This window comes from Convolutriloba macropyga, chromosome 8, assembly GCF_964194025.1.
Source record: "Convolutriloba macropyga chromosome 8, txConMacr16.3, whole genome shotgun sequence".
Lineage (NCBI taxonomy): Eukaryota > Metazoa > Xenacoelomorpha > Acoela > Convolutidae > Convolutriloba > Convolutriloba macropyga.
This window is the reverse complement of record NC_134475.1, coordinates 32,920,901-32,945,756: the sequence shown is the minus strand read 5'-3', so window position 1 is coordinate 32,945,756 and position 24,856 is coordinate 32,920,901. Positions and strand designations below refer to the sequence as shown.

General features: G+C 37.3%; 1 protein-coding gene across 1 annotated transcript in view; it reads left to right on the top strand.

Annotated features, from left to right (window-relative positions):
* Positions 1–7,784: 7,784 nt before the first annotated feature.
* The window catches only part of LOC142344086 (uncharacterized), a 42,253-nt gene continuing 25,181 nt past the window's right edge, over positions 7,785–24,856 (top strand). Inside the window, exon 1 of the mRNA XM_075395569.1 lies at positions 7,785–8,205. Coding sequence (XP_075251684.1) covers positions 7,888–8,205 — 318 coding nt within the window. The 5' untranslated portion in view covers positions 7,785–7,887. The remainder of the gene's footprint in view (positions 8,206–24,856) is intronic.

Sequence of the window (24,856 nt, the reverse complement as noted above, 5' to 3'; positions counted from 1 at the left end):
TTAAAATTCTGTAAAGTTTTTGCTGCCTCCATTAGCTGCTCTCAAATAAACTTCATTTAGAGTGACACACACCCATTTGACCTTATCTCTTTGATTTAAAGTAACTCAAAAGTCAATTTCAAAGTGAGGAAGTCATTTTTGAGAGTGATGCAAGTCAAATGTGGCCAAAAATTTAATCACGCGAATGAACAAAAAACTCGCTCCACTAAGAACGAAAAATGACGTCACGCACGCAATTCGGTTGAAAATGCATGAACAAAAAGCAGATTTTAATGGTTGTGACATCATATGGTCGTAACAAAAATCGCGACGACGAAAGAAAAAAACCAAGAGAAGGCCAATAGATAGCCCCAGCTACCGCTGTGCGGCTATTAACCAAACGAAACCAATACTGACATCGCAAATACCATCCCGAATATTGTTCAGTAATTGCAGGTGCAAAGTACTATTCACGATGCAGTCAACAATGCTCTTCAAACAATGAAGACAGATCATGTCGGAAATTGGGACAAATTTTAAATGGTACGAAGGAAGGCACAATCAAAAGGCAATGCTTGAAGTCGAACAACACGAAAATTACATAATAGACGAGAAAATTTGAAAATAACTGGGCTCAAAGAAGTTACCCAAGCTAATTCCACTGGCCGAACTATTCCGGAAAAACAACAAAGCACCATCAACAGCGTAGCTAACCTTGCCAAATTGTCTCCACGCGAACATTGAAGAAAAAAATATATCTACTGCGCATCGGTTACCCACTAGGAAAAAGCATAAACCCATCATTGTTAGATTCTCCAGAAAATTGCTAAATTGGAAACGTTGCTGAAAATGCAGCTGAAAAAAATTGACGGCCTCAAGGATGATTGCCTATTTGAAGCCATCAGCGTTGCAAGTGCGAATTTCCTGAGCTTGATGTAAAGAAATGATTAAAGAGAGGCATCAACAACTATGCTCAAATTCACAAGATCAATAATCTGTTCGACGAAGGAATCCTCCCTATGTTTGTTTTCTTTTCAAAGACCCCAGGCGACAATTAATCACCAAAAAACTATCAATGAAAAATGAAAGGCAACCTAATACTGATCCTAGTCCATGAAAAATTTTTATCCGCCATGTGTCCGTTCACTTGAACAACATTTAGAAAAAGTACTTGAGTTATGCCTTGAATCTCCTCTAAAAGCTGTCTGCCGTACTGAAAATTGGCTCACTGACACACACGTTTGTTACTCAATGAAAATAATCAGTATGTTTTGAAAAATAGAGAAAAGGCATATGATGGTGTATTGATACAAGCAAAAGCTACAAACTCTCTCTTAGATCAAAGAACCAATAATTTTGAAGATGCTATTTGTGTTGACATTTTGCATAACAATTTCAAGTTCTTTTTCTGAGTCGTATACAAACCTACAAACAAAATGGATTCAGCGAAGAGTCTAGACGAACATCTGGAATATTGCACAACTCTAGATAGCCCTATCAAAATCATTTGTGGTGACTTCAATATAGATGTACACGAGGAAAATCTTCTGACGAGATTGCATTCTTTCCAATGGATTTGAAATATTTGCTAGAAAACCTACCCTTGTCATTGATAAATCCGCAACTGATAGATCATTTTATTTACAAAAAAATGCATAATCCACAGTCTGAAGTCTTGAAAATTAAAGCATTTCATATCATTTTTCTATCATTTTGAAGTGGAAAACTTCACAAACAATAGATTTCAATATCCTTCCGAGATGAATCGTTTTCAAAAAATCCAACACAAATTTAAAGAACTTAAGACAAAAAAAACCAAGCGCACCAATTGGATAAAATCATAGTGAGTCAAATTTAAATAATTTTTAAGTCTCTACGAGAAAGTACGAAGAATCTGTCAGATCAGCGAAAAAAATATTTTAACAAATTTAAAAGCTGTATTGGAGAGTCAAAGTAAACCTTATAAACCTTTAAGCATATAAACCTTTAAATGATATTATTGATAAAGGTCGAAACTACCTGGGCGTTCTCGCATTCCAAACATGTTCAAATGGAAAAACATAGCTGGCAGATTGCCAGAAAATAGCCGCAATAGCTTCGTAGATGTGCAGTCTCAAAATGACAGACCAAAAAACTCATCTATTCATTATTATTTTATTATTATTATTGGTTTAAGCACCATTTAAAATCTCAACAGTGCAGGAAATTTAAAACAGATAAAAGTTTTGAGCTTCCGCCTGAATAAAAGTTCAGATGTTATCAGTTTCAAATCAAATGAGAGTTTATTCCACTCAACAGCGACAGCAAGCGTGAACGAACGTCTTACAAAGTTAGAGCGAAATTTGGGAACAAGTAAATTGTAAAAATATTGAGACCTCGTAACCATTGTCTTTCGTTTGATTAGTTCCGATAAATATAGTGGGAGTTTGCTAGGCTGATGTATAAAGCGATGCGCATACAATAGGATTTTTAACACAATGCGCTGCCTAATTGGCAACTAGTGCAGCTGCTTCAGGTACGACGAGGTTGGTGTTGAAGTTGACAATCGAAAAAACAAACGCGCCGTAGAGTTCATTATTCGCTGTAGTTTTGCTAACAAAAAGCTTAACAGACCAAAAAAATGAGAAATACAGTAGTCAACACGTGATAACACTAATTAACTGAATTAAGACTGATGCTTTAACTTGATCACAAACTGACCACACTTTACGGAGATAATAAAAGGAATTCGAACAAACAACGTTGACCTGTCGTTGCAGAGTAAGTTGTAAGTTGACAATCAAAATAACAACCGAGAACTTTTACCTGTTCAGTGTAGTCACCATCTTCTGCTAGACGTAACAAACCATGTATGACAATTTTACATTTCCGAAAAATCATATGCTCACTCTTATACGCATTCAATTTCAATTTTGCATTACTCCACCAACGTTGAATTGAGGTCAGGATATCATCAAACATGCATTAGCTGAGGGTCGAACCGAATACAAAATAAAGAACGGTATCATCTGCAAAGAAATGATAGTTTATTCCTAGTTCTTTCAGCTTACCTTCTAAGGGCAGCATGTAACAGGAAAAAGTAAAGGACCAAGAACCAACCCTTGTGGCACACCCGTCTCAATTTTAACATCACCAGAAAGACATCCATTTATGATAACGATAGTATTTAATAAACAGTAACAACACCGATTGCAAACCAATCCTTTTCGCTTATATCTCAAATAAAACTGATGATCAATAATATCAAACGCTCGGACAAGTCTAACCCAATATACATCACGGAGCGCGATTCGTCTAGATAGCTAAGAAGATCATTAAAGACTTTCAGCAAAACCGTTTCCGTTGAAGGCGAGCAATGAAATGCACTCTGATAATTGCTCATGAGATTACTGGATTCCAGATAAAAATTAATTTGATCAAAAGCAACTCTTTCAATAACTTTTGACAGGAATCTTAGATTTGTCACAGGGGGATAACTCGACAACAACTCAGGATCAAGGTTAGACTTCTTTATGAGCGGCCTCACAACTCCTTGTTTGAATTGATTTGGAAAGTATCCTGTCTGGATAGTTAAAGTGATTAACGCAATGAAGTAGTCCAGTGAACTTGTCAAAACAATTTTATAAAACCTCGTTGGTATTACATAACTCGGTGCCGTACTGTTCGAAATTCTTGGTAGAAGTAATTGCAAATCACTGTGTGAAAACTTGAAAATTGCCCAGGGTAGTTGTATGTGAATCATTCAGTTCTAGACCATTCGTTAGAGGTAGCAAAACTAATACGGGTTCTAGTTTCTTACCAAGGAAAGCATTAAACTTATTTGCTAGACATTCAGGCTCCCCTAGTTACTGCGGCAGGACAACATTATTTTTTCCCAAGAGTCGCTGCAGCATAGAGTACTTAACACGTTTATTTTCACTATTGACATATTTTTCGAGGTATTCACTTTTCTTTTTGGTAAACAGCTCAAAATACTCCAAAGCTGAAACAAGAAACCGGCTTTTGGCTTGGGAAATTCCATTCTTTCGGTAAGCTTTCTCCGACTTTCTTTAAAAGCTGATTTGTTATATTTTGATTAAAATTCTGTAAAAGTTTTGCTGCCTCTATTAGCTGCTCTTAAATAACCTTCATTTAGAGTGGTACACACCCATTTGACCTTATCTCTTTGATTTAAAGTAACTCAAAGGTCAATTTCAAAGTGAGGAAGTCATTTTTGAGAGTGATGTAAGTCAAATGTGACGAAAAATTTAATCACGCGAATGAACAAAAAAACTCGCTCCACCAAGAGAAAAAATGACGTCACGCACGCAATTCAGTTGAAATTGCATGAACAAAAAGCAGATTTGAATGGTTGTGACATCATTTGGTCGTAATAAAAATCGCGACGACGAAACAAAAAAAACCAAGAGAAGGCCAATAATAGCCCCACATATCGCTGTGCGGCTATTAATCAAACGAGTCCAATGCTGACATCGCAGATAGATTGAACGAGTACTTCACCAACGTTGCAAATTAAACAACGGAAGGTTTACCAGAACTCCAGCCTGTTCTAATAAAAGATATTAAACAAATTGTTTTTATACAACTTGTTTCGAAATTGCAAAAATCATTGATGGATTGGATCAAATTGAAATCCAATTCTCGCCACTTTGATTAATCTGTCTTTTCGCAAAAGGATAATTTTCAATGCTTTCTGCAATGCTATACTAATCCCGGTTCAAGAATCAGGATCGAAACTTCAAGAAAACAGTTACAGGCCAATATCTTTATGTTTTGGAGTAAAATTTTTGGAAAGACATCTTGGATTTTTAGATACAAACGTAGCACTAAAGATGCTTTGGCGGAGCTCACTGAGAAGTTCGGATTCGCAAAAAGGGGTTTTTACCTAGATCTTTCCAGTTTGTCCTTTCTACTCAACTGAAGTCACATTAAATCAAGTCCATTCACGGTGTATGTCATTCTCGGTAAATCAAGTATGTCGGTGTTTATTTCTTTTGTAAAGCTTTCTTTTGTAAATTATATTGAGAATGTGATATTGAGACCCGTAATAATTGTCCAATTTAAGGCTTGTCAATTATTATTTTTCAATTGTTCAACGTATATTACAATATGATGTTTTGTTATATGGTTGCTGTAGCTACAGTTAATTGAATCCACCTTATGTTGTACAAGGAAAAAATTCATATAATTCCGAAATCGCCGTGATTATAGTTAAGATTTATTTTTTCTATTTTTTGATCATCAAATACTCACTGTTTTTGAGCTGCACTATTTATCAATTTTTTAAGTATATTTTTGCAAATCTATCAATGGCTTTCCCTCTATACCTATTTCATATGACCTGTTTTCTTTTGCGAACACGTCGAGAGAATACGGACTATTGCACCTATTTCTGAATACATGGTATGTGATCATGCCATCTAATGTAATAGATGGTTGTTAAAGTACACCTCCCATTATGATGGGGTTGGGACGTTTTATCTCAAGCTTTAGCGCTCCGTTGGTCGGCACTGGCAGCACATATAATCCCCTCGGTGCTCAGCTGTAAGTGCCGCCTCTCTTTTGAGTTTGGGGGAGATGAAACGTTCATTTGTGTTCGGGTGTCGGACATGGATATTATGGTGACTGGGAGTATACTTTGATATCTAAAGATGCGATTTTTCAAAAATTTGGGTTATAATCTCAAAACTTTTCGCCTGGTTTAAATCCCTTCTTGAGTGAACTTGCTTGAGTTTGATACATCGAAACTACTCGCGACAATACAACGGCAGATCCAAGGGCCCAAAGAAATTACATTTTTTAGTATAAAATAAAATTTACTAGCAGGTCCGCAAAAACATAAGAAAATCATTTACACGAATAAGAGGTTCAAAAAAATTTGAGGTTTCTGTTTCGCAACAACTCGGGCTCGAACCCATATCCCTCGCTTAACAGCCATGTTTCAACAATTACGCTAACTATGCGTATCGCACTTGTCCTTTGCTCTTTCTACAGCAAATTTCTGGACAAGGGCGTTTGTGACTCGCTTCTTTTTGCTATACCACATGCTTAATCAGCGCAAAAAATGTGCATAATAGGAGCTTAAATATGATGGCAAAGAGCGTCTCAAAATACAATTATTATGCGCTAGGTTGCCTGATTAAGGACCCCTAAAACATGTTACGATAGGAGCAATGTTAACGATTGTGCTCAATTGCGACTGCTGTTTAATATAATAAAGGAAGATTAGACAATACGACTAAAACTGCTCAAAATTTAGTTTCATAGTGACTTTATGGATAACGGTTATAGAACCGTAAATCGACAGCTATAAAATCAAACTCAACCTGTGGTTATCCTATGGAGGACAGAGAAAAATGTTTTATTTTTCGAATTCAGTATGTTTGAAGCTCTTGATGTATTCTGGTTTTGCCTCCGTTTCGTGGGGTGACTATTTGCTCAACTGGTTTTCTTGATCATTTAATTTGAGAAGAGAAAAATAGAGAAGTAAACAAATGGAGAGAGAGAGAAACGAAAAGAAGGAAAAAGGAGATAGAGATGGAGAGAGAAACAGAACGGAGGAAAGAGAAGTAAGAGAGGACGAAAAACACACACACAAACAAACACACACAGAGCGAGAGAGAAAGAAAGAAAAGAAGAATGATTGCTCTAAAATTCGTTTAGGGGCAACAATAGTAACTGGAAAATACACGTGGTTTACCAAAAAACCATCGTTCAAAGGTTTGAAATAAAAAAAAAGACAAAGCGAACGGAAAGAAAAATTGCTACAAAGAGAAAATAATTGCCATTTTGCATCCCCCAAACACACACACACACACACGGGAACAAACCAACTCTTGCCGCATGGTGTTGATTAGAAATTTTCATGTCTACAAACGGGAAGGTACCCAGCACGCATTCGAATCCTCGACCCTCAGAATAGCAGTCCTCCATCTTACCAACTGCGCTATAAATACTACAAGCAAACCTTTCTCACAATCGCTTTTAATTTTCTCAATAAACAAATTTCCGATTGAGAGCATTTGAGATTACGCAAAAATAAAAATGTAAAGCATGAAAAACTTAGTTGGAAGCTAGGAGTGTTCTAGAATAGCGCAGAATCTGTACAGCTAAAACTTCGAAGAAAAACACGTTTACACTAAGAACTTCAAATTCAGTTCTGGAGCAATTAAAAAACACGTAGTATCCAGGACAGTAAATCCTCCCTCTGGGCGAGCATCACTTCAAGCCCTATTAACCTCGTGGTAACTACACCTGACTAACAGTCTTTTGTCCCAGGTTCGGTTCTTATCCATGTACTTTTAGCCTTTTAGGTCATTGACCTCTCTCGCTATGTTTGCTTAACCATGCTGCTCAATGCGGCTCTTAAACATGCGCTTCGAGGGGCCCTTAAACATGCAAAAATTTTGTCTCACTTTAGGGCTCACGCGTTTAATATATAGGATTTGCGCAAAAAAATTCTCGAATTACCTCAGGTTTAGCCGCTGGGGCAGACACATGCGACTCTTAAGACCTCCTCTCCAACTCTATTTCATTGAACCTCTTTGTGCTGTAGTTCAATATTATAGAAGAATGTGCATGTAGTACTCAATTCATACGGACCAATAAATTGTTTCTTTCTCCCCTCTTTCTTAGCAGGATTTTAAACAAGTGCAAACAAGAGCGCGATCAATTGCAAATTTGATGAATACTACATTGACCGAATTTCAATCCAGATATTTAAAACTCGCGAACCAGAATTATGCTCAAAATTAATTCCACTAATTTTCTCACGACATTAGTTAAGTTCGTTCCATTATAACTGATGACATATTATAAATGCCATTAAATCACAGCTAATACAGCTAGTAAATAACCATAACGCATAGTTGGTTATAAAACTTCTCACATCAAATCATAACAGACTAAATGGCGAGCAAAGAAACGAATAACCGCACAGTTGTCAGAATTACCGTGATCGGCGACAAGTCGTCGAATGCTTTAAACTTTCTTCTGAGCTCCCTTACGGGGGCCGGAAGTGCTTCAATTGCCACGCCTTCAACACACTATGGAACTATAAATGAAAGAAGCCATAGAATAGTGAAGGACATGTATATTGACCCCTCATTGGCTAAACGAGGTGCTAAAAAGCAAAATACAAATCCGAACACGCGAAGGATTAGGAAAGAGCAGTCAGTACGGTTGGTGCTTACTGCTGAGCGCCCAAACGATCAACTTGACTTTGAGGTAAGAAAAATTACGGTTTGTGTATTTGTTCAGCTAATCTATTCAACCGCTAGATAGATTCAACCGCTAGCTATCACAATACATTAGTACTCCAGAGCTATTGAATTTGCACGCTATTATTTACAGTTGGATTGCTTCCGATAAATTGTGACGTTCATTGTTAGGTTGGATCTTTTCCTCCCCCCCCCCCCCCCAGTACGATTTGCGCCCCCCCCCCCCCGTTACCGAGCACGTGCCATTACATAGTAAATCATTATGTAAAAATATGGCACTTGCGTCTGGGGGAATCAAATAGTATGCGCCCACTAAGCTGGGGGGGGGGGCACAAACGGAAAAGATCCGTTAGGTTAAATAGTCGCATTGTCGCATTTAGATTTACGCACCATTTACAAACTCAAAAGTGCTTTCAAAATCAAATATTAAATAAAAAAAGTTTTCAGTTTTCTGCGATAATCAAATTCATGGGGTATTAGTTTCATCTCAAAAGGCACTTTATTCCATTCGAAAGGAACAGCAAAACTGAATGATCTTCGCCCAAATGCAGTTGTGACATTAGGAACCTTCAAATTGTACGCATATTAGCATCTAGTCACCTTATCATTTCGGAAAACTAATGCGCCAAGATACATCGGAATTTTCCACGGATGGTGAACTAAACGGTGGCCAAAAAGTAGAATTTTGTAGAGGATACGATGCTTCATCGGTAGCCAATGAAGCCCTTTCAGATATTTTGCTGTTGGTGAACCAGGTGATAGCCTAAAAAGGAGACGACATGCTGAGTTCATTATACGCTGTAATTTCTGTATAATATACACAGGTAGTCCATAGTACAGTGAGTTGTAGTACTCTAGTCGCGAGAGAATGATTACCCGAACTAATTCGATCAACAACTTTCTGTCGACTGTATCTCTGATGGAATAAATTTTTCTCAGGAAATAACATCAGATGCACACAGAACTAACTTGTTTCGTATATGAAAGTCTAGAATCTAAGTTGAAGCCCAACAAATTAAGATTGTTAGAAAAATTGGCATCTGTTGGAAGTTCAATATCGCTATTTAAACTTTTCTTTCTACTAATAAATATGTATTCAGTTTTATTCGAGTTTAATCGGAGCTTAGCACCACTGAACAACTTTTGCAGAGTGGTAAATATCAAATCAAAAGCCCCCTGATATATCTCAGCATGGTAAACAAAATAGATAACAGTTTCATCGGCATAAAATTGATAATTGACATCATTTCGGTCAAACAGAACTTCCAGAGGAACAAGAAAGCATGAAAAAAGAACTGGACCTAGAACAGATCCTTGAAGAACAACCGTTTATATGGTTCTTGGCATCGAATAATCACCATAAATCAACCCTTCTTGAGATCTACCACTCAGATAACTATTTAAAGAGCTAAAAGCTAAGCACTTTATCTTTGAAACCCAAACTTGTTCCAAGAATTGACTCATGTGACTTGATAAACATCTTGCTTTGGCAAGAATTCGCTCTAGATAAAACTGAGCAGCTTTACTTGATTTGTTGGCCGAAAATATTAGTCATCAGCATACTGGACAAAACGGCTGTTCAAAACCATCAGATCATTGAAGTAGTTATTTAATAGGAATGGATCAAGCAGCGTGCCATCATGCCAGTTCGAGTACCCTTCGTTTTGTGGCCGGTCAATTGGCCGACACTTTAGCAAATAAAGCTAGTCGAATACCACATTTCCTGATAATTATTTTTTATCAGGGGCAAGGTAGGGTCTTTAGTTGAAAAACAAACAACATTAGACTATAACTAATAATTCAAAATTTCGTCGAAATTGTCTGTTATTTGAAAATTTTGTCAACCCCAACAAGGAGAAATTAAAAACAGATAAGTATGATAGTAAAAATTCCTTTTGAGGAATGGAAAGCATTATACCCAGGATTTTCAAAAACTCGGAAAAAAAAATTCAATTGATTTTAGTGTAATAAGTGTAAATAAAATGATGTAAATGTGATTTTAACTGTAAATAATTTCAAAAATTAGATGTTATTTTAACTCATTTCTAAGAATTATAGTCAAAGACAATTTCTTATACTTTGTAAATGATTGAATTTAATTTTTAAACTTGACGATGAACGCAATGTTTGAAAACTTTCGTTTTTTAGTCACTTTAGGTTTTAGTTTACAATTACTTCTTCTCTACAAATGTAACTAATAACTAATTTGGCCATGCCTTAGCGGCCCGTGGGACTTAATATCAATCTATCACAACCGAACAAATTATAACGGCCAAAATGATTAGGTCGACGCTTCTATTAACACTTCAAATTATACAGTTCCGATTCCGGTCATTTTCACGTCGTCCTGAAATCTGTCGGCCAATTAGCGTGTCTAGAAGCTTCGAATTTGTTCTCTATTTAGGTCTGCAGATATATGAGCAAGTATATTTTTCCATATATTTAAGAAAATGTGTTTTAGACAGATATGACCAGATAGCTTAACGTTTAGCGAACCTTTTTTTAAAGCCGTGTAATTTCGTCAAGTGTACCAAGAGGCACGTGCTAAAAACTGAAATTTTGAAACACCAAGTCAAAATGTCGATTATGGAGACGTAATTCAATGTTAATGAAAATAATGTCTTTTTCAGCAAAAGAAGATTTATGAAGAAAATCTCACGGAAGTTTCAACTGTTGGCAAGGCGCGACAGTGGGCCGAAGGTAGCCCATGCCTATCGTGCCAAAGGAGATGCAAACAGAGAACTTTTATAAACGCCAGCAACACTTGTGTCAGTGATGCAAATTGATTAGCTTTATTCTCTGGAGTGTCTGACGTCCAGCCACATCACCACCAACACAACTCATTTAATATTAACTGAAGGCAGAACGCCGCACAATTTTTCTTGGTTGAACCCCCACACCCCTAGTCAAGTTCAAAAGCTCGAAAGCGCAACATCTATGCAGAGGCAAGGGAAAAGGCAGAGAAAAAGAACACGAATTAACCCCAAAGGCCAAGAACCCCCACCGGAAAAAAAGACATCTAGCGCAGCCAACATATAAACAACACTATACCCAAAGCACAATACAAACCGTTTGACAGCAATGCCCAACAGAACCTTGCAAATAACAGTTTCGAAAATAAAATCAGGCTGATGGCGGAGAAAATTGCGTAGAACCTGCAAAACATGAGCAAAATGATTGACCTTGGGAACAAAAATGCAGCAAAGAATGTCCACGAAAAGGCAGCAGAAACAGTTGCGGAGTTCAAAGGAACAAATTACGCTTTCATTTAACAGCTTAACGAAGATCAACACGAGGAGTACTTCAGCAAAATGATTGACAATTGGAACAACATCGACGACAAAATTAAATTTCAGAATCATCTTTTGCAACAAACTTCAGCACACAGAACAATAAAGAGATCACAGTAGCAGCCAATTGAACAGCGCATAACTCAACAGCCAACAACAACATCAACATCAACACTAGAGCAATTGGACAACATTAAACATCCATTAACAGAAACTTACACAAAGAACAACTGAAAACCAGCAATGCTGCTCAACGTGACAAGCTAAACAGTTTTTGTTATGATAGACTAGCTAACTTAAGCAGCCTAAATCACCAGCAGAACAGAGTTACTTGTATGGGGACCCACAAACATTCATTCAGCCAACAGTCGAACCACAGCAAATGTCGACAACGTTTTCACAACCAGTTCCATTCTATACGCTTTATATTGAAGCTCTTCCAAAGATAGATATTCAGAAGTTCAACGGTGACCCGAGCAAAGGGTCACATCGGTACAGCCGTTTCATTTTCATGATTGGAGACACTGATCTCAGTGATGGACAGAAGATCACCTATCTACAGGGACTTGTGATTGGAAAAACCAAAACAGCAATTGAAGAATTTGCTTGCAACGGATGCCTGTACAATGATGCAACAAAAGAGTTGAAACAGCGTTTTCGAAATCCAAACGTCATCATCAGCAAGTGGTTGGAAAATTGTTTAAAAACAGACCACCAACGAGATCTCTTCCTTAGACAATTGTAAACTTCTCCATTTTCATAAACACTATGACAAGGACACAGCAAGAAATTAATTGCGAAGCCGATCTCAACAGCACGACCATCTTGAAGCATAAAACCGACAAACAACTTTACAGTGAAGAATTCAAATGGAATCCCTTTTTTACGACGACGAATTCAACAGCAGACACCTGCAAAATTCAACCAATTGATTAAAGTAATATAGCTGAGGCACAGGAACGCTCAACACATCAAGGACGAAACGGCACTAGCCATAAGACAGCCAGCAACACACATCAACAGATCTTAAATTCAAATAAAAATGGACAGTTTCATCAACCACCAATCCATCCGAACATGAAACAACAACAGCAACAAGGAACGCAGTACATAAACAAATTTAGCAGCAATAACTACAAGCACCAATAGAACCAGCGGAGCATAACACAACTGTTTCAAACAAGAAGAGCAAGCAATAGTAACAAACAGCTTTAGCCTAGTTTTTCATTGACGGTAACCGTCAGTTATTCTATTGTCGAACTTTTAATGCAAAGTTAGCAAATGAAGACTACAAACGGTTTATCAGTTGGACCTTTGCAAAAACTGTTTGGGAGTCAACCATCGAGCCAACGATTGTCCCTCAAACTCTATTTGCCGGGAGCAAGGATGCAGACAACGACACAACACTTTGCTAAACTGAGAGAGCCAAGAGAAATTACGGACGAGCAGTGACATCATATGCTCAAACAAACATGTCAATATGCCAACTTTGGTTAATCTCCAAGTCACAGCATTGATTGAACAGGACAACATTCTTCCTATATCACCAGTCTGAGTGGAACAAAGACCATCGTCAGCTCCAAACGCGAGTCTTTTCAAATTTGGTTGGACTATGTTTGGATCTCATACAGTGTTGGATTACAGCAAAACACAACATTCAATGCATCAAACTGCCTTGTTTCGCTGCAATTGCCTCGAACAAGAAAGTGACCTCAACGAACAGGTTTCTCCTTGGTGGTAAGCAGAGACAATACCTTTGGAATCCAAAATCAAATCGAATGATCGAAAGGTTTTATCAGCCATTTAGATACTTATTGCAACAAGTGTGAGACAAAAAGATGGAACTTATGAAATGACATTTCTCTGGAAAGGCAACAGCACTTTACCAGACAACTGGTCAAAAGCATTGGCTCATCTCAACCAGCTTGTCAACAGACTACAGAAGAAACCTCAACAGTACAAAAAAATACAATGAGGGCATTCAAGCAGACCTAGAAAAAGGTTACATTGCAAAAGCACCTTTCCATCAACAGAAAGATACAAGATGGTGGATTCCATTCTATGGTCTTGTCAGCCCAAACCAACCCAGCAAGATACGGAGAATTTGAAAAGCCAAATTATCTGGACCTGACCTCATCGGGAATATGCTTGAATTTTTGCCACGATACAGACAGGGATCCGTAGCATTTCAGTAGAGGGATCTGCGAATTGGAATACACAAGGACGGATGTTTTCTGCAATTTATGTGGAGACAACCCAACAGCACAAAATTAGAGGTGTTGAAATACCAAAGACAGATTATTGGAGCCAGGAAATCACCAGTTTGAGCAAATTTTGTTTTGTTACAGACAGCTAAAGACGACATCGAACATCACCCATATTCTGTGGAGACCAATCAGCGGGCATTTTACATAAATGATATGGTTGCATCTTTCAGCGACGCCACCACAGCTTTCACTACAGTCAAGCATGTCAACTAAACTCCGAAGAAAAGTAAATTCAATCTGACAAAATGGTACAGCGACAGCCGTGAGTCTTTTGAGCAGATGCAATGCGATATATGCAAACCAGTTGAGCAACTTTTTAATAAAAATTTACATCAAAAAAGACTTGGACATCACTGGAGCTTGAACGGAGACAAAATAATGTTCAGAGCAAAGGACGGATGAAAACTGGACATGAAAACATGGACACAACGCAAGTTTCTGTCTTTGGTGTCAAGTTTTTACGATCCTTTGGGAATCATTTCGCCTTTCCTCATCCAAGCCAAGATTCTACTGCAAAAACTGTCGCAACATGGACAGAAATGGGACAAAGCCATCAGTGGAGACAATGGAAACGCCAGCAAGGATTGGGTACGGGAAACGAAAATGTCAGCTACAGTAGGGGTAAACAGATTGGTAGGTGACACAGCAGTTGGGGAAATAATTGAACTTCATGTATTCTGCGACGCATTATTGGAAGAATCAGCAGTAGTAGCACACATCAAGACAAACAGGAACCAAGAAGCCACAAGTGGTTTTCTTATGGGAAACAATGAGTGGCACCCTTACGCCAAACAACATTTCACAGACTAGAACTACAAGCAGTTTTTTATGCAGCGAGATTGAAGAAAACAATCGAGGTTGAATTAGATTTCAAGTTCGACAAAATCTCCCTATAGAGTGACAGCAGAAGCCAAAAGGAACACAATGAAAGCCAATTGAAACAGACCTCATTGATAATAACAGAAATAGCAGTTGGTTGAGACTGAGAGCCGTCATCATCAAAATAAAAAAAACCTACGAAACACAGGGAGAAGACGTGAGCAACAGATCATGGATGCACTTTCCTTAGAGAATTTTCTTTTCCATCCATCTCAAGCAATCGTTTGGTGAGAATGTAAATCAACTAACACATAACAAGCTAAAAAAGGATTAGATTGATTTGGTTTACACCTTCAATAGGCGATGATGGGATCATTTGCTCAAAAGCAGACTAGCCATTGCACGAATTTCAACAGCATCGAAAACGCCAATAGTCCTAGACAGCAATAACAGGATTATAATTCTTCTTCTGTACTTGCAGCAATGGAAATCATCAATGGTCATGTTGGAATTGAATAGCAAACACACAGTATTCAATTGAACTATTGGGTTCTTCAATGCAAAACTGTAATTAGGAAGATGCTACGAATGCAGACGACAGAAACAACTCAACAGCCAATCTCAAATGTAAGATATTCCGAGTTACCCATTCTCAGTCAAATTTGTAGCCTTCATGGAAACTGGAGTAAATGTTTGGGCCTTTTGGAATCTACTGCCGGATCAACACAGCAATGAAAACTTACTGTTTCTTGTTCACCTGTCTGACGATACGAGCCGGTCATATCGAATTGACCAGAAATTTGCAAAAAAATTAAGCATATAGGCTTTCCAACTGTTCTTAATCCAACAAAGACTACCGGAAAAGAATCACTTTGACAAAGTTCTATTTGTCACCAGTACAGCAAAGAACTTCGAGGAAAGCAGCTTCACAACTACCGAGATGCAGAAATATGCAGAGTTGAAAAAATGCGTAGAATTTTAACCCACCCGGAGCACCACAATTTGGTGGATCATGAAAACGCCTCATTGGGATGAGCAAACAACTGTTCTTCTATATCGCCGGATCTAGGAAATTCCAGGAAGGCAGTTTCTCAACACTTACTTGCCAAGTCGAAGCTTTACTCAATAGCAGGACTCTAGCATTGGTCAGCAGTGATATACGCGATGCTGAAAGCTTGACACCAGGTAATTTTTGACACAATTGACAACAGGACTGCAATCAGATTATAAAATTAGCAGCAACCTGAGGGGAACAGGAAAACCGTGGAACAATGTTTACAGTGTCATGAACGAATTTTGGACACGTGTTTTAGAGGAATATCTGCGAACACTCAGACAACGTCAAAAAAGGCCTTCAACAGTAGAAGGGAAAGAAGTAGGGGGCATGGCATGGACACTAGAAAACAACACACCCATGGGTAGTTGGCCAGTAGGTAGGGTACAAAAGGTAATTAATGAAAGGATAAAGGTGTGGTAAGGTCTTGCCTGCTTAAAATATCAAGAAAGAAATTTGTTAAAACAGCTAATAGATTGAGTTTGATCAACGACAGATCAACATAGGGTTTATTATTAGTAAATTGAGAACAATAATTTAAGAACAATCTGAAAAACAAGTCTGATATCATTTTTGGATTTAGGGTAAGTTGAAAGGTGAATCTTTTAAAGTTTAATTAAGTTAGCTAGCAATTCAAAGAAACTTTATGAATCTTTCAGGTACAATGAGGGATTTCAATTAATAACTTACAAGGCTAAACAATTAGCAAAGCTTATTGTAAATTAGAGAAACAATTTCAAATGAAAATTTAGGTAGGTATGTTTGAAAAGAAGACAAACTGTAGATAGACATTAGGTAAGTTTTGAAAGTCATACACACGATCAATAAGTTTATTGCACCACAATTGAGAGTTGTAGCATTAAGATAAAAGTGTTTTGAGTAGGAAGATATCAATAACTCGATTAGGTAAAACGAAACAACAGATGTACAAAAGTGTTACAAAATTTTTGGTATTCAAACAAACTGAAATTGTGGAAGAACAGGTAAATGGTAGATATGAGGTAAATAATAATGGTAGTTTTAGGTGAAGTAGGGAACAGGGGGAGCATCTGTTGGTCAGGCAGCAGTTTTCAAGGAGCAACTTAGCAACAACAATATTTTCAGAAATCATATATTTTTGACATTCGCGAATCAGCCAATACAAAAGCCGGTTCGTAACAACTACAATTGTACGCAATCGAATGCAATAACCATAAAAAGGAATTCTACTTTTAAGCATACAATTTTCATACGACACTACCAGCAGCACGCTGATAACCAGTAGACAACAACAATATACCGACAACACCGCAGAAAGACATTAACAGATATGTGACAAAAACAACAAACATTTCATCAAGAATCATTTCAGCAGAAACAACAGATTTTTTCGAACAGCAGCTAGCACAATCTTCAACAGCACTCGTCAAATTCAATTCAGAAATACTTGTAGATATGGACAATCGATATCTTCAAGATCAGCGTTTTATTAAGCACACAACTCAATACAAAGTTTTCAACGGAATCATCATCAGCTGAAGCAAGAACAGCCAATTCGGCTACAACAAAAACAACAACCGATCAAAGTACAACAACACGACGAATAGCGACTTCAAAGATACCTCAACAAGAACAAAATTTTTGGTGCCCAAAAATGTGAGCGGAGCGTACCAGGAGGTACGTTCTAAAAACTATAAACTTGAAACACCAAGTCATAATGTTGATTATAGAGATTTAATTCAATGGTAAGGAAAAGGATGACTTTTTCAAGGTAGCAGAAGATGATTTGTGAACCAAATCTCACGAAAGTTTCAACTGTTGGCAAGCCTCAGGAGTGGGCAAAAGGCAGCCCAGGCATATCGTGCCAAAGGAAATATAACTCAAAGTATTTTTGAAACAGCGCCAACACTAACGTCAGTGAGGCTTGGTTATCTTGATTCACTAACGTCCAGCCACTGCGCCACCACCACCACAGATTCAATATTAACAGAAGTCGTATCATCCCACAACAAGTTTCAGTTGTTTTTTGCAAAAATGTTGCTTTTAACGTTCGTTGAAAAGGTATGTGAGATGAGGCACAAAAATTAAGCTTGCAGAGTTCAAGGTCCAAGTGCTTTACTCGGATTGAACTCCCTAGATTTTAAGCACGATACCCTCGGTTACTTTATATAAACTGACCAGTCGGGGGTCAGCAGGTGATTCTTTATAGGACAACTACACATTATCACCAGTTTAAACCCTCGTGTTAACAATTGAATTATTGAAATATTCAGCTGTTTTCTAATATTATGTTAGAATTTCTCCACATGAAATTCTCAGTGCAGTAACCTGTATTTAAAAAATATGTTTTGAAATTTTCAAGGTCAAAGATTTAATTTAAAATTTAAGTTATTACCTGATTTATGGCTGACACATTTTGACACGTATAAACAAACGAAATGGACATTTGATTAGACAAAGCTCAAACTTCTAGCAATATCAACGAAACTGACACATCTTTGTTGACTTGGTAAATTTACCACGATGATAGAACTCATATTAGGTACTGACCAAAAAGAAGGATTAAATTCATTCATTTAACCACTCCATTGAACATTTTTTGACATCAAAAAAAAAACAGGACCGCCATCAGATAATATAATTAGCAGCAACCTCAGGGGAACAAGAAAACTGTGGAACAATGTTTGAAGTATCATGAACGAATTTTGGACACGTCTCTTAGAGGAATATCTGCCAATACTCAGACAACGTCAAAAAAGGCCTACAACAGTAGACGGGATAGAAGTGAGGGACATGGCATGGACACTAGAAAACAACACTCCCATGGGTAGTTGGCCGGTAGGTAGAATACAAAAGGTAATTAAAGGAAAGGATAAAGGTGTGGTAAGGTCTTGCCTGGTGGAAATATCAAGAAAGAAATTTGTTAAAACAGCTAATAGATTGAGTTTGATCAACGACAGATCAACATAGGGTTTATTATTAGTAAATTGAGAACAATAAATTAAGAACAATCTGAAAAACAAGTCTGATATCAGTTTTGGATTTAGGGTAAGGCGAAAGGTGAATACTTTAAAGTTTATTTAAGTGAGCTAGCAATTCAGAGAAACTTAAAGTATCTTTAAGGTACAATGGGGGATTTCAATAAACAACTTACAAAACTAAACAATCAGCAACTCAATTCTACTTTCAAGCATACAATTTTTATATAACACTACCAGCAGCACGCTGATAAGCAGTAGACAGCGACAATATACCGACGACACCGACGAAACACCCTAACAGAATTTTGACAAAAATAACAAACGTTTCATCAAGAATCATTTGAGCAGAAGCAGCAGATTTTTTCGCACAGCAGCTAGCACATTCTTCAACAGCAGTCGTCAAAGTCAATTCAGAAACACTTGTAGATATGGACGAGTCGATATCTTCAAGATCAGCGTTTTATGTACCAGGAGGTACGTTCTAAAAACTGTAAACTTGAAACGCCAAGTCATAATGTTCATTATACAGATGTAATTCAATGGTTATGAAATGGATGAATTTTTCAAGGTAGCAGAAGATGATTTGTGAAGCAAATCTCACGAAAATTTCAACTGTTGGCAAGCCTCAGGAGTGGGCAAAAGGCAGCCCAGGCATATCGTGCCAAAGGAAATATAACTCAAAGTATTTTTGAAACAGCACCAACACTAACGTCAGTGAGGCTTGGTTATCTTGATTCACTAACGTCCGGCCACTGCGCCACCAACACCACAGATTCAATATTAACAGAAGCCGGACCACCCCACAACAAGTTTCAGTTGTTTTTTGCAAATATGTTGCTTTTAACGTTTGTTGAAAAGGTATGTGAGATGAGGCACAAAAATTAAGCTCGCAGAGTTCAAGGTCTAAGTGCTTTACTAGGATTCAACGCCCTAAATTTTAAGCACGATACCCTCGATTATTTTATAAAAACTGACCATCAGGGGTCAGCAAGTGATTTTTTATAGCACAATTACACATTATCACCAGTTTAAACCCGCATGTTAACAATTGAATTATTGAATTATTCAGCTGTTTTCTAATATTATGTTAGAATTTCGCCACACGAATGTCTCAGTGCAGTCACCCGTAAATAAAAAAAGATGTTTTAAAACTTTCAAGGTCAAAGATTTAGTTTAAAATTTAATTTTTACCTGACCTATGGCTGACACAGTTTGACAGGTACAAACAAACAAAATAGACATTTGATTAGACAAAGCTCAAACTTCTAGCAATATCAACGAAACTGACACATCTTTGTTGACTTGGTAAATTTACCACGATGATAGAACCCATATTAGGAACTGACCAAAAAGAGAGATTAATTTCATTCATTTAACCAACTCCATTGAACATTTTTTGACACCAATGAAAACAGCACCGCCATCAAATAGTAAAATTAGCAGCAACCTCATGGGAACAAGAAAACTGTGGAGCAATGTTTACAGTATGATGAACGAATTTGGGACACGTCTCTTAGAGGAATATCTGCCAACACTCAGAAAACATCAAAAAAGGCCTTCAACAGTAGACGGGATAGAAATAGGGAACATGGTATGGATTGTAGAAAACAACACACCCCGGCTTATTTGGCCGAAAGGAAGGGTACAAAAGGTAATTAAAGGAAAGAATAATGTGGTAAGGTCTTGCCTGGTTAAAAAATCAAGACAGAAGTTTGTTAAACCAGCTCCTAAACTAAGTTCAATCAACGACAAATCAACATAGGGGTTATCAATAGTTAATAGAGAACAATAATTTAAAAACAATCTGAAACACAAGCTTGATATCAGTTTTGGATATAGGGTAAGGCGAAAGGTGAATGCTTTAAAGTTTATTTAAGTGAGCTAGCAATTCAGAGAAACTTAAAGTATCTTTAAGGTACAATGGGGGATTTCAATAAACAACTTACAAAACTAAACAATCAGCAACTCAATTCTACTTTCAAGCATACAATTTTTATATAACACTACCAGCAGCACGCTGATAAGCAGTAGACAGCGACAATATACCGACGACACCAACGAAAGACCCTAACAGAATTTTGACAAAAACAACAAACATTTCATCAAGAATCATTTGAGCAGAAGCAGCAGTTTTTTTCGCACAGCAGATAGCACATTCTTAAACAGCAGTCGTCAAAGTCAATTCAGATATACTTGTAGATATGGACGAGCCGATATCTTCAAGATCAGCGTTTTATTAAGCACACAACTCAATACAAAATTTGCAACGGAATCATCATCAGCTGAAGCAAGAACAGCCAATTCGGCTACAACAAAAACAACAACCGAGCAAAGTACAACAACACGAAGAATAGCGACTTCAAGGAGACCTCAACAAAAACAAATTTTTTGGTGCCCAAAAATGTGGGCGGAGTGTACCAGGAGGTACGTTCGATGATTTGTGAACCAAATCTCACGAAAGCTTCAATTGTTGGCAAGCCTCAGGAGTGGGCAAAAGGCAGCCCAGGCATATCGTGCCAAAGGAAATATAACTCAAAGGTATTTTTTGAAACAGCGCCTACACTAACGTCAGTGAAGCTTGATTAGCTTGATTCACTAATGTCCGGCCACAGCGCCACCAACACCACGGATTGAATACTAACAGAAGTCGGAACACCCCACGACAAGTTTCAGTTGTTTTTTGCAAATATGTTGCTTTTAACTTTCGCTGAAAAGGTTTGGAAAAGAGGCACAAAAATTAAACCCACAGAGTTCAGGTCCAAGCGCTTTACTCGGATTCAGCTCCCTAAATTTTAAGCACAAAACCATCGGTTATATTATCAAAGCTGACCAGTCTTGGGTCAGCAGGTGATTTTTTATGAGACAACTACACATTATCACCAGTTTAAACCCTCTTGTTAACAATTAAATTATTGAAGCATTCAGCTATTTTCTAATCATATGTTAGAATTTCGCCACACGAATGTCTCAGTGCAGTCACCCGTAAATAAAAAAAGATGTTTTAAAACTTTCAAGGTCAAAGATTTAGTTTAAAATTTAATTTTTACCTGACTTATGGCTAACACAACTTGACGGGTACAAACAAACAAAATAGACATTTGATTAGACAAACCTCGGGCTTCGAGCAAAATCAACGAAACTGACATTTCTTTGTTGACTTGGTAAAATCACCACGTTAATAGAACCCTTATTAGGTACTGACCAAAGAAGGATTAAATTCATTCATTTAACCACTCCATTGAAAATTCGTTTATTTGATCCAATTTTTTTCCACAATAAACCACTTATTAATTTAACTTCCAATTTCGTGCTCCGAACAAGTACCACATTGATTTCCATGAGAAATCTATTTATTTTTGAGTGAGAAATCTGATTTATATTTGTACTGATTTCCATGAGAAATCTGTTTATTTTTGAAAACCCGATCTTTAGCTCGAGTGTGACATCTCAACATCACAACCCGAAAGGAGAAATCTGAATGGTGTCGGGATTTGACAAAAAACTGCCATCTTCGAAATTTCAAGTAAGTACTCCCTAAAATTTTGAATAGTAGAAATTGGTTCGTACCTGTTACCTGTTTTTTTCGATAACAAAATAGCCATCAAAATCGTCCGTATTTGAATCCAACATTATTTGTCAAAATTTACCATTGGAACTTGATATGGCGCGGCACTCCTCAAAAACGCTGATAGCTGAGCTTTTTACGCAATTAGATGATTTTGAAAATCTTATTTCACACTGAGAGCTCTTGTCACAACTTCAAAAGTGTAAAAATAGCAGAAACGGTAAACGGCACCGAAACCGAAATCGAAGAAAAGTTGGTCATTGATTTCTATTGTACACTTTTTGGAGGACATTAGGAAGAGTTATGATGAGATCGTAAAGCCTTCAAACGATATTTTAGTTAGAAACCTGTAGTTTTCTGTTGGAGTTTAGCTAAATAGCATTAGGGTGAAAAACTTACAAATTTGTTGATTTGAAAACTTTAGCGTTGAAAGCGTAATTTTAAGGAGTTTTCTGAGATAGGAGAACATCTCATTTTGACGGGATTCCTCGAATGAATAGAAAATAGTCAGGTGCAACTCCACCTTTGAAAAAATTTGGTAGATGCGGATATAAATTTAGACAAAGCTTTCGAAAGAGCACTACACATTGAAGCAAACACGAAAATTGAGGAGGAGGACGATGAGCCGCGGGGTTCTACCATCCAGTCAAATAAAAAATCTCCACTAGTCAACTAAAATTAATGATTTAGTGCTAACATTGAAGACTAACTGATCTAACTGGCAAGATAATCAAAAATTTTTATCGCAAGGAGCTAGGACAAAAAGGTTCCTGCGCGGAGTTCAGCGAAGTTCAAGAGAAACCGTAGATAGAATAGAAACCATAAAAGCTATACAAGAGGCAGTGAAGATAATAGACGAAACAATTATAACAGTAGAGCAATATTCACCACAAGGCGAGAACAGAAGATGAGATCGGTTACACGAGGGTCGTGCCGAGCAGTCAAAAACAGCGGTGAGCATCGAGAAGGAAAGATGTTGCTGTTGCAGATAGCTAAATCGTAAATCTAAGGAATTCAAAAAATGTTTTCAATGTGGGAGTCGAAAACATTTCAAACAAAATTTTCAGTTTTTAAACAAAAATTAGCTGAAGTTGTCAGTGTTCCAATTTCAGCAGGCTACGTAAAAGTTTTGAGTGGCAGAAACAGCCAGTTGGAGGCCTTGTTTGCAAAATAATGACAAAAGACAAACTGAAAATGGTCTTAATTGATAGTAGAAGTAGTGTTCATCTTTTAAGCGACACACTCTACAAGCAACTGAGAGAACCCCGCTTGATCAGAGTGTGCAACAAAAAATAATAGCTGTCTACAATGGAAAAATGCCTGTAAAGGAGTCAACAGCTAATCAGGTTCAGCTTCAAAGTTTCGCATCTGAAATAACAGTTAGTGACCAATTTTGAGATAAAGCCTTGTTTGTTAGGCATGAAATTCTTATACAATTTTGTCTGTATTTTAAATCCAAGAAAATTTGAACTGTGTTGCGGAAAAATTGGAAAAACATGACAGTTGTTCCCAATCACAAACAAGTAAGAAAAACCTGTTTTTAATTGATGCAGATTACAATTTACGTCGTTGCTGAGAAGGTTTCATTGAATGCAAAATTGTTGGTGAAGAAAGTAACAAAACACAACAAACTGAAATTTCAGTTGAAACCATGAAAGAGTGTGAAGACAAATCACATTTATTATTAGCGAGATCACTAAATGACATGGTTGATGATGTCGTACGGGTTCCAATTTTGAAGCCTACACTCGAAAATAGGAAAATTGCAAAAAGGTGAGAATAGCATATGCGGAAAACATTGAAAATAATTCACAAGAATACAGCTAAACAACCTTTACAATCATACAAAATCTAGAGATAAACTTGATTTGGAGAAGCTTGTGAACGCAAGTTCATTGAGTGTTTTCTGAGGAAAAAACAGAAGTGAGGACACTTTGCACAAAATATGAGATAAAATTTTTGAGAATTTCAAACAATATGGGATTTTGTGACGGAGTTTACTATAAAATACAATTTAGAAAGCATGATGTGCCATTCAGAGGTATATACGGCAGCATGTGCTTTGAGAAAAGAAAATTCACAAAAAAGGTCACAAAAAGGTCACAAAAGAAAAGTCACAAAACGAACCTCTCGCTTGGTTGTAGACCATCGTGGTCTAAATAAACAAATAGAGAAAACATGTTGGAGGTTTTTGATTCACTACAGGAAAACATGTAGTTGTCGACCATATAGTTTTTGTCTTTCGATATTGTCAGATGGCGCTCGAGGAAGAGAGTCAAAATTTAACAGCATTTATAACACTTCTGGGCCTGTATAAGTGGCAAAAACTTTCTATGGGACTAGCGTCTGCACTGGGAGCATTTCAAAGCCTAATGGAATTAATTTTTTGCTGGCTTCTCTTACGAAACTGTTCTTGTTTATTTAGATGACGTTATCGTTTGCGGAAGAAATTTTGACGCGTCTCTGAAATGATTAGAACCTACCAACGTTAAGCGGAGAATGAATTACAGATTAAAGGATCAAAACACAGTTTTCCCCAATAGCGTGTCGTCAGCTTCTTGGGGCACATTAAAACCGAGAGTGGAGTCAAGGTCGACCAGGGGAAAGTAAGAGCGGTAGAAACAATATAAGAATCATCCTTCCTGAAAGACGTCAGGGCCTTTCTGGGCCTTATCTTCGGGGCTCTTATTGATATTTTATTCC